The sequence below is a fragment of the Festucalex cinctus genome, chromosome 2 (genome assembly GCF_051991245.1).
Source record: "Festucalex cinctus isolate MCC-2025b chromosome 2, RoL_Fcin_1.0, whole genome shotgun sequence".
NCBI classification, from domain to species: Eukaryota; Metazoa; Chordata; class Actinopteri; order Syngnathiformes; family Syngnathidae; genus Festucalex; species Festucalex cinctus.
In genome coordinates this window covers 3,102,791-3,114,498 of record NC_135412.1, presented here as the reverse complement: position 1 = coordinate 3,114,498, position 11,708 = coordinate 3,102,791, and the positions used below count along the sequence as shown (strand labels likewise).

Sequence of the window (11,708 nt, the reverse complement as noted above, 5' to 3'; positions counted from 1 at the left end):
GAGCAGTGACCGACAATGCATATGCACTCAACATGCGTGTTTATGTTAAACAACAAATGTCATCAAAACAGCAACACAAATGTGAGGACGATCAGGAAATTAACGCATTGGATCGATGCCAGGTAAAGGCTGTTCAATTTTGCCTATCAAGAAAGTCCCGATTATTTTCTCTCAAACCCGATTTTACGATATCGATTACGATTTCTTTGTAAAATAAAAAATGACAAAAAATATTTTGAATGTTATTTAAAGTTAATTTGTCTTTCTTTTAACTCAAAGAGCCAGTGAATTTAACTCTGTTAATACACACAGAACAATCCCTTGGGATTAAGAACATCTTACTTGTACAAGAGACTTTTAACTCTGTTCTAATTTAAACCAATAATGAAAGAAGAGAGCGCATATATCAGTGGTCTCAAACATATAGAAAAACAAGCGAGCAGTCTGTTGTTCAAGTGTTTCTTTCCCCCACACATGTGAGCGCGGTGTTTTTCAGCCCTGGTCCTCGGGGCACTCTATGGCTTTTTTTTTTTTTTTTTTTTTTTTTTTTTTTTTTTTTCTTCTTTTAACTTGGTCTGAGGAAATATTCTAATATTTTGAGATAGGATATTTCGGTTTTCTTCAGCTGTTAGCCATAATCAGCAATATTAAAATAATAAAAGGCTTGCAATATTTCAGTTTATTTGTAATGAATCCAGAATGTAATGCATTTTTCCTTATTTAATTGCATGACAGAAAATAATGGACTTTATCACAATATTCAAATTTTCTGAGTCAGTCCTGTATATTTAATGTCATATTAGGTCCTACTGTGCTGTAGTTTTTTTTTTTTTTTTTTTTTTTTTTTAACTCATTCACTCCCAGCCATTTTCACAGAAGCAATCCCGTTCGCTCCCGGCTATTTTACTAGATTTTGACTGATTTTGCAAGGCCCACAGAATATTGTGTTCTATTGCTATAAAAGCATGCATAAAAACACTTTAATCTATCAAAAGAAAGATTAAAGTCTCTTCTTTCATCAGGAAAAAAAAAGTATGTTTCTATCTGTTTTCGTTTTGCAGCAATTAGCATTTGAAGAGAGCTCATTTTCATCAGTTTTCACAAATCTATTTAAAATTGTAATTGAGCTTTTTTTCTAGCTGGCCCTGGTTGATCTCCTTTGCTCTGCTGCCACCTGCTGGCCGTTTGTGTAATAACTACCATTTCTGCAACCGTTCTTTGCAGTTGAGAGGCTGCATCAAAGCCTTCTGTATGCTCTAGCATAAAAAAAAACAAAAAACAAAAAAAACGTATAAATACGTCTTTGGGACACTTAAAACATTAAAAAAAACGTATTTACACGTTATTGGGAGCAAATGAGTTAATGGTCCCAGCCCTACATGCTAGGTGCATGTGGCGAAATCATTCACAACTGGCCGAAGCTCAAGTGCATTTTGGGTGCTACGCTGCACTTGTAATGAGGGAGAGGAAGATCTCCTTGACCTGATTGTAATGCCTCCAACTGTCAGTCAAATGTATAGCAACGTGACCAAAATGAAGCTGCTCTAAATTTGGCCTTGAGATGTGTACCAGTTTGCGTTGCGTACACTTGATTTGGTTTTGGCTGCGAATGCACAGATGACACGAGTCATGTGACGCACGCACGCCCACACACTTTGACAGGGGCTTAATGTAGCGAGGGAGACCTCGTTAAAGCACATTCGGCCATATCACTTCTGCAAATGCAGTGTCGCATTAAACTTTGATGCCCTTTGCCATGTTTTATTGAAACAACTATGGGGTTATCCACAGGAAGAGGCTTGCCATCTTCTTTTGGTTTCTCAAAAAGCAAGCAAAGAATGACGGCAGCTAGACGGGACACACGCACACAAACACGCACGCACACTTTTCTACTGTGTATTCGGTTGGAAAGGGACAACGTGATCAATCAGGGCTGCTGCATTAATAGGACAACATGCTAATAATAGAAACATCCTGGCAGCCGTTTGTCTTTGTTCCAATGTGTTTTACTTGGTACAAAATGACAGAACATCCTGGCTATTTCTGCAGGAGCTCACGTCGTTTTTTTTTTTTTTGTATGGAGCAAATCCCAGCGGAATACATTGGATGTATTGTCACACATTATGGCAGTGCTTCTCAATTATTTTCTGTCATGCCCCCCCTAGTAAGAATAAAACATCTTGTGCCCCCCCCACACACGCGACTATAAATAGTATAATTTGTCGATAAAATTGTGATAAGCACACCTCTGCATAACACTGTATTCGTATTAACGTATAAGAGAATTAAAAAAAAGAAGAAAGAAATATGGCCCAACTTACAACAAAGAATAGCTTTATTAACTGTAACAGAAAAGATTTAAAGTGCATCTGAAATTCAAAAATAAAATTAAATCCTTAATTAAACTATAAACAGTTTTTGACGGACAATTTCAAACCATATGATACGGAAAAATAAAATGACTAAATCAATAAATAATAACGCATTCAAACTGATCACCAACATTAACTCAGGAGCACAATATTAAAAAAATAAATAAAATTAACCTGCAAAACAAAAATATCTAAAATAATTTGTGCTGATTTATTTATTTTTGCTGTGTGAAAAGCGCGCCTGCTCAGTGCAAACAAAACCCCTACACCACCGAGCGAATGCTCCCTGCGCACATTCTGCCAATAATGAGAGCGCCACTGCCCCCTAATGCAGTGGAGGTGCAATTGCACTTTATTCTAGGACAGTAAAAAAAAAAAAAAAAAAAAAAATCAAAATCAAAATATAAAAAAGCATGTTCCCCGAGGTCAAATGATGATGGAGCCTCGCGCCCCCCTGGGCGGGCCCGCCCCACTATTTTGAGAAGCACTGCATTATGGCTTTATGCGCATTTCAAACTTCAGTTCTCAAATGGACGAAATATGGTATTAAGTGCAGCACTAATTGCGCTTTTGTGTGCATTCCAATGCATGAGAAAATCCAAATGCTTTCTTAGCGCATTTTCAGTTGCTCTTCAAACCAAATGATGTGCTGTTTACTGATTCATATTTTCTCTCCCTCTGTTCTTCTCTCCACAGACATTTATAGTGCTAAATAGGGGGAAGACAATCTTCCGTTTCAGTGCCACACCTGCCTTGTACTTCATAAGTCCTTTTAATCTGGTTAGGCGAATAGCTATTAAAATTTTGATACATTCATATCCTTTTTATATGCTGTTTTATATGCTGCTGATTGTGTGTATAATTTATGATGATCTGTCCTATGTGTCGATGGCTGTTTCATATGAGGGATAGGCAGTAGATGCCCATGGGAAAAGAACTGAATAACAGACAGCTTTATAATTATAAAGGAAAAAGCAAGTCATTTTGCTGACTTCAGATTGAGCTGCATTTGTAGATCTTGTAGTTATGATGTGGAAGATTAGCATTCATTGCTACCTGTTTTACTTGCATCTGTTGATATTTGGCCCTAAATGATTAATGATTCCATTTCTCACACCATTTATTTTTTATTTTTTTTCCGGTTAACTCATTCACTGCCAGCCATTTTAGAAAATGTTCAATACCCACGCGATATTACGTTCAATAATTATATATAAACCAATCTACCAAATGACAGAATAGAATCCCTACTTTTTGTATGTAATGGGCCACGTCGCCTTTTATAATTGACAGTAGAAAAATGTAGGTTTGCCTAAATACAGCCATTTTCCCCATGGACTTTGAAACTGTGTTGTTTTTTTTTTTTTGTATAAAATGGGGCAATGATGTCATCTACCGGTGGTTGGGCATCAGTAAAGTTGTTTCCAAGTTTGACATTTACAGTGGAGCATCAGCAGATTCTCCCCCATCTATCCCCGCTCTAAAAAAAATACAATTACAAAGTATAATACAAATAGAAAGGCAGTGAATGAGTTCACAATTTTTTTTAAAAATTGTGACAGAGCCCACACACGACAAGGAAGCCATCAAAGGACTGATATTGTTTATCATTCCGATTTCTTATTGATTGTCCTTTTGAGACTTTTATACGGCTTTTATATTTTCTGATCAATGTAATGCATTATGCGGATGAAATTGGATGAGGACTCTTGCATATTAGACATGAAACTTGAAACAATTTAACGCAACTTGAAGCACGGCTGTTATTCAGTCTAGTTAATATATGATTCATTCTGCTTTATTTTGTGTACTGATGCAAAAATATTATAAGCTTTTGAATAGCTCAATATTATCTAAATAATACCAGAATGTTAATAACAAGGTTTAAAAAGTTTCATTTTTTTTGTCATTCCTTCTTCAATTACCGTTTTTTACCCCTTAACCTACCGCTCACTCTTTTCAGCATGATCATTATGTGTACTATTTTGACCAACTGTATATTCATGACCTTTAGTGATCCTCCCGAGTGGTCAAAACAAGTAGAGTAAGTACATCTTTCATTATTATCTCTCTCAACATGATCATGTTTGAACTTTGTGCCTCTAGTCTAGTGCTACTGTACGCTTTGCATGTACATCTGATATGTTGTGAATTAGGGATAGACCGATTATCGGCCAGGCCGATTATCGGTGCCGATATCTGGCATTTTGACAAATATCGGCATCGGCCATTTTTGGAATCTGAAGGCCGATAAAGCTGGTAATCTCACTGAGCTTTTTCATTTTTATTTTATAATTAATACATTAAAATAAAAAATACATAATAAAAAATAATATAATGATTTATTATTCTTTTATTATTATCAATAATTTTTATTATTAATAGTAACCCTGGAAGCTCACTTCAAATTTCGTTATAATTTTTGAAACAAATCTGTTAATATAGTTGAAAAGGATTTTTCTTTTTTTCTTTTTTCTATTTTACTACAAAGAATATCGGCTTGAAATATAGGTTATCGGCCTCATTGACTACTAATAATCTGTATCGGTATCGGCCTTGAAAAAACCATATCGGTCTATCACTATTGTGAATTGAGTTGACCCTGTCGATACCATTGTCTTTCAGGTACACGTTCACAGGAATTTATACATTTGAGTCGCTTGTAAAAATCACGGCACGAGGATTCTGCATAGATGGCTTTACATTCCTTCGAGACCCATGGAACTGGCTGGACTTTATGGTCATCTCCATGGCGTAAGTATTTCTCTTCTTATGTTAGATTTTGACCCAAAGAAGTCTTACGTTGATGTAATTGTTGCTGTTGAGATGTGTGGATGGAGAAAGTATAGTCGTACTTTGAAGTTTTAAAATGACAAAAATGACTTCCATTTTGTTTGTTTCAAACTACTTTTCTTATTGAGAGCAATTATATTTGTGATCATTTATTCCAGAGTCCAAACTGTCACAAATAGAAAGCCTTTTGTATTTTCGCAAAAATAAAAGCGCAATTCTCGGAATGTCCCGTCTCGCGAGACCTCGCTGTTCTGTCGGAGGTGCTCATGATGTTTACGGTAGACGGACGCCCGGTGTAGTTATATTACTTTAAAAACACTCAGCCCTCATTGGGCGGTTTCAGGCATTTCGTGTTGGCGTTGTTGTGTGTGTCTCTCGGTAGTCGGCAAGCAGTTCTGACACGAAAGCGAGTGGCACCGTACTTCCTACTTCCCGTAATCCTAAAATGTCGTTGTTACCACGCAGAGGCTGGGTAAAAGGCGGCTTACAAATAGTTAAAAGTTTCTGATGTTTTCTGTTGTCCTGCCTGCTAAATTAACTAGACATGGCAGGACAGGATTTCAAGCTCTCCTCTCCTTCAACTTCTCGAAGGAGGCTTGCTCGGTTACACCTCTCTCTTTTTTTGCGCTCGTGACGTGGTGCAGTAGTCGATACAAATCACTTCAGCATGTAAAACTAAAATACAAAACCGAAATTAATAATTCTCAAAACAAAGAGTAATTGCAAGGTTAATAAAAATACACATAAGCAACGTGTTACAGTCTCCGTGACCGGGCGGGTGTCACATGACTACTAATGCGCAAAAAGTGTTTCCATTACACTTTTGCTAAATACTTTCCCCCCCCCAAAAAAACCTCATGAGAGCGCAAAACCTTTTTTTGCGATATTTGAGAGATTTATTTTATTTATTTTTTTCGCAAATGAAGCCAACCATGTAAACTAAACACTACCTCGACAGCTAACTAGCTTATCACCGCTACTTCTTGTCAAATATCACAAATGGATTTTACTCAAATGCGCCACACCACTCATGGAAGATCCAAATCAAATTCATTTGCTCGATATCAGCCAACAACAAAGGAACAACAAGTACGAAGTAGCAAACTACTCACCTTTTCATGCTGACTGAAATGAGAGCTAGCAAGGCATGCCAGGTGGTGATGTCATGTATAATGACGGTTCCAAAGGTTTTGGGGAAGTTTCTACTTCAAGGTACTGCTATACTGTATGCTTTGACTGACAACTCATCTTCTGTGTTTCCTCTATTGTTACTGAGAAAAATCGCTGGCATTTGTCTTTGCGACTTCAAGGTTTCCACTCGACTCACCCTGACACCTCAGAGGCACACATTTATTTATTTATGTTCCCAACCCTTCTTGTATCATGTCTTCTTCCCTGGCCAGTATTTCTACTATAGATTACACCGCAGGGTGTTCAGGATCAGTTACTATGTGCTTAGCTACTTTTTTTTTTAGCAAAACTCAGCTTGTCAAACTAAGTTAGCTTAGTGCTCCTAGCTGCAATGTTTGTATAGTAGTATTGATTTTTGCTTCTGAATTGCTGTACTCGTAAAAAGGAATAGGTACAGTGTTCGAGGCGACGTTCACTTTGGCTCAGCCATCTGTATGCATTAGCTTCAAACCTTCAAAGGCATGCTGCTTAAATGTCCTCATCCAAGAATGAGGTAATATTTCTCCAGGGTGGAAGTGTCACATTGAAAACGACCGAGCGGCGCTTGCCAGGGGAGGTGGATGTTCGTGAAAAGGTCAACTGGAGGCATGTCTGCTGGGATACTTTGTGCTCGACTGTACACTTTACATCTGAGTACGCAGTGGTGCCTTGACTTACGAGTTTCATTTCGTCGATAACCGCGCTTGTAACTCAAAAGGCTTCTATCTCAAATCATCGATTCCCCATTGAAATGAAGGGAAATGCATTTAATCCGTGCCAGCATCTTTGAAAAAACACTAACAACAATTTGATAATGAAACAGAAGAAAATAATATCTAATAAGGTGCATTATTAGTTGTTTTTCTCGGAATGTTAAGAATATACTCCTGTGAAAATTGTTGTAAGTTTTGTCTGCATGTCTTCCTACCGCTTGTGTTTAAAGGTACATAATTACTATGGCATCAATGCTAGTTTTGTTGGCCCGTCTTTGGTGTACGTATTGCATTGCATTAAGCAAGTGGCATTTCATTCAATAACTTTGGATAAATACACAAATTTGTTTCAAGGGTAGTTTCAATGTAAGTTTTTCAAGACAAAAACTCGGCCCAGCCATTGCTCGTATCCCACAAAACTCATAAGTGGAAGTACCACTGCAAAGCTATCGATTCTATCACCTGTACACTTTTCCTGTGCTTATGTGCGCACATGAAAATAACCAGCTGTTGTAACTGTGGTTTGATCCTGCAGGTATATAACAGAGTTTGTAAACCTAGGCAATGTCTCAGCCCTGCGCACGTTCAGGGTGTTGAGGGCATTGAAAACTATTTCTGTCATTCCAGGTAAGATAGGATTGGGCAGGGTGGTGGCTGGTGGGAGGGGGGCGGTTGGGTGAATGGGCGTGGTCGGTGTTAGGTGTGTGTGTCCTCCTTTCTTTACCTTCCACCCTTCTCCTCCGTGGACAGGCTCTGTGAGTGGCGTCGTTCTTCCTCCTGGTGCGCTCGTGTTGTGCTCTTGCCGTGTTTGGTTTTGGTCATCGTGTGTGTTCTGTGTGTGGTCCTTCCCCTGTTCCAGATATATAACAGAGTTTGTGGACCTGGGCAATGTATCTGCGCTGAGAACGTTCAGAGTTCTCCGAGCATTGAAAACTATCTCTGTCATTCCAGGTGAGACTCCGTTTAAACACTAAGGCTGATCCTACCACCCTTTCTTTTCTTACTCACTTATGATTACGATTATGATTTTGAAGCAGCAGCAAAACAATTGGAGACAGTCATTTATTTTATTTTTTTAGTTCTTTTTATTCTCCAAAATCATCAAAAATGGTACTAATACATTTTTGATAGGCTTTGCAGTCTCCTCAAGGGCCTTGCAATGTGTCTGCATTCTTCTTCGGTCCCAGTAGCACTCTCATTTTGAGGCTGGTTTCCACGGCAGTTGTGGCTTAACTCCCTGAGCCCCCTGCCCACCCCAAGCAACATAAGCAAGATGCCTTTTCTCCAACTACAGTAGTAACGTGGTTGGAGTGCACTCATCTCAGTTAGTTTATCTGAATAATGTGACAGTGTCTCTCAAATTGACAAGAAAAAAAAAAGTGCACGTGAAATAAAACACTCAGTAATGTTGCACATGAAAGCTAAAGAGGATCATCGTCGCCCCTAATATACCCAAAAAGTTATTATGTATGAAGACTGCCAAGCCTAGTTTGTCAACATATCTCTTATGCTGCATGATGCTTCTCAGTCACTTGCTTTTCTAATCTTAATCTACCGAGAGCTTGGCTGACAAATGGCATTGACAGTTTGATTCCCCCCCCCCTCCTTTTTGCATAGTTTTTAGTTTCAGTATTGATTTTTTCGCTCCCTCTTCTTTACAAACCAGAAAGAAAAAGAATCAGTGAGTAGAGGGTAGAAGATGCAGATGCAGAGCATGAACGATCTATTGCAGAGGTGTCCAAACTACGGCCCGGGGGCCATTTGCGGCCCGCCGTCCATTTGTCAGTGGTCCGCGACATATGCTAAAAATGGCATTTGACTCAGTTCAAATAAAATAAACAAAACAAAAATGTTTGGAGATGGTCAAAGTAAGAAGGGAAGGTGTTGAAAAACACAGGTGCCATTAAAGGTTATTTTAGTTAACTAAAACTAACGAAAATTCATAAAACAAAAACGAAGATGCTTTTTAAAAAAAAAAGAAAACTAACTGAAACTACATTTTATGTTTACAAAACTAACTACAATAAAACTATAATTATAGCAAACATGTCCTTCGTTTTAGTCTTTGGTAATTAATTTAATGCATGAGCCTTTGGGGATGATTTTAAATGTGATTTTTAGTAGATTTATTCTAATATAAATTGGAATAATGACATCGTGCCCATTGTGTTTTTTAAATATTGCGCACAAGTAATACACATTTAAAAAAAAAACTAAAACTAATACTGAGATTAACTAAAAGTAAACATTTATTAAAGAACCAAAACTAATAAAAAAAAACTAACAGAACCACCCTGAAAAATAATTAAAACTAACTAAATTTTAAAAAACAAAACTCAAAACAAAATATAAACTAAAATGAAAAATTCCGAAACTATATATAATAAACCTACCACCATTTTACAAATAAATTGTTTTATATACTGTAGCATTTTTCTAAATACGCAAAAGCACAAATAAATTATTTGCACAATTTTTAGGACTAAACACAATTTCTCTTCCTAACATTATGTGGCCCTTGCGTCCTTCTGATTTTCTGTATGTGGCCCTCAAATGAAAAAGTTTGGACAACCCTGAGCTATTATATTCGTGAGTGAGACTGACCCAAATCTTACTTGTCCATCAATGGAGGATGTTGAGAAGATCTCCTCACAGAGAAAGAAATGAAAAACATTTCTACAAGTGTGCGTTTGTTTTCTTCTTCTCTACAATTTATATACCAGAGGAAACAGATGGATGTCTTTTGTCTGGAAAGTATGTGCAGTATTTTTCGGACTATGAAGTTGCTCTGGAGTCGCGCCAGTCAAAAAATGCATCATGAAGTGAGAAAAAAAAATTAAATGGGAGGAGAGTGCCTGTGTTGACTGCAGCAAACGAGTTCCTGTTGGATGAAACTTACAGTTCTGACTACGGTATCGTTTTTCTTTTGAATTTAAAATGTTTACATTTAACTCGTCACTTTGTGGCCAAATGTAGAAAGAAACCTGGTCAGTTATTGAATATTTTGCTGCAGCAAATCTTTGTTGTGGTGTAGGGAAGCCGCATGCTAAACTGGCGATACGTCACAGTCGTTGCTCCCATGTCTTCCTCTACTTTTGTTTGCCGTTTGTCAAATACTTTTGTTGCATTACCGCCAACTTCTTTAGCATGCTATAAGGAAGGTGGCACTGGCCACTGGCGGTAATGTATGAATAGTAGTAGGCTTTCTTTCTTTCTTTCTTTCTTTCTTTCTTTCTTTCTTTCTTTCTTTCTTTCTTTCTTTCTGTGGTTGGAGGGTGCTTTTGAAAGCAAGCCGCTTTCAACACTTTAGATTGGTCAATAATTTGTAAAAATAACACCCACACATGTGGACTGACCAACAGTACATATTTAAAAAAAAATATATATATGTAATTTACCAAATTGTGGGGCATATTCACTAAAGGTTTGCGTCGCCTTTGCACTGCACCAACCGGCAAAAATGGAGCAATCCGGGAGCGCCTAATTCACTAAACATGCGCAGATGGGTAAATCCGTCACTAAGTGCACTGTCAACCAGAATGCGCCACTGTGCGCCGGTGTTATTTGTGTGTATGTAAATTAGGTCATTTGCATACATTTGACGCAAAATATGCCCACCCCAATGCAAATGAGACTCATTGATATGCAGCGTCTAATTCACTAACTAAGCCACACCGCGTTTGCGTGACGCAAATAACGTTTTTTGGAAAGCATGTATTAACCTGACACAACCTCGATCCCAGAATCATGACAGCAGTGCATGCCATTTGCAGCACAACATCCACGGCAGATCACGCAGAGAGGAGAGAAAGCGAGAGAGAGAGAGTGGGAAATATTTCCGTGTTAGTTTAGGACACATAACGTAACCCGGGCTGATGGCAATGGCGGGGAGGCATTTTACAATCATTTTTACGTGCCAAATGCATACTGTACGCCCATGCCAACCTCTAAAAATATATATTTTTAAAACGATCGCACCAATAATTTGTACTTTATGAATGAATGACGTTGTTGTCCTCTGCTCTGTACAGCTTAATGGCGCTATAAACGCTGATTCTTGGTCCAACCTCTCTTTCTGATAATGTCATCTTTCTCGCAACTGTTACTATAACAACCATGTTCTTGGAGCAAATCCATTGCCAGGTGTGGTAAATCAGGTGCAAATTTGCTCCAAGGTGTCAGTTTTCTGGGCGTGTCTGCTCCGGTATATGATTAGAGCATTATCCTTAGTGAATAGGTGGGTAACTGGGCGCAGACTGCGGGTGCAGTTGTGATGCAATATTTCGCGCTATTACCGGACGCAGCGCATTCTTCGTGAATATGCCCCTGTGTTTTGTGAGGTTTCGGCCGGACACCAGCGATATGCACTCGAGTACAGGGCCAGCGGCAAACTTGAAAAATGCGTGAATTATAGTCCGATAAATATAGTAAATGGATTTATCAAGCGCCACTAAAATGGATCTCAATACACCCACAATACAGTCTTAACATAGTCTAGCCCAATTCACAAGTTTAAATCTTTACTTGAAGAGCATGATGAAATTTTTATTCTTGTTGTACATCTTTGTTTCTATTTTGTTACGTTGTTTTAGGTAAACTATTTTCAAATTTTGTATGCAAACAAAACTCACCCACAAAAAAAAAAAAAATCTTACATACA

General features: G+C 38.0%; 1 protein-coding gene across 5 annotated transcripts in view; it reads left to right on the top strand.

The window, feature by feature from the left end:
- Positions 1–11,708, top strand: part of scn8aa (sodium channel, voltage gated, type VIII, alpha subunit a) — a 61,721-nt gene that overhangs the window by 9,391 nt on the left and 40,622 nt on the right. For 3 of the 5 annotated variants that reach the window (XM_077512194.1, XM_077512191.1, XM_077512192.1), the window contains exons 3-6: positions 3,069–3,187; positions 4,327–4,416; positions 4,998–5,126; positions 7,908–7,999. In XM_077512194.1, coding sequence (XP_077368320.1) covers positions 3,069–3,187; positions 4,327–4,416; positions 4,998–5,126; positions 7,908–7,999 — 430 coding nt within the window. Of the gene's footprint in view, positions 1–3,068; positions 3,188–4,326; positions 4,417–4,997; positions 5,127–7,583; positions 7,676–7,907; positions 8,000–11,708 lie in introns of all 5 variants that reach the window. The other 2 variants (XM_077512195.1, XM_077512193.1) reach the window with 1 other exon arrangement.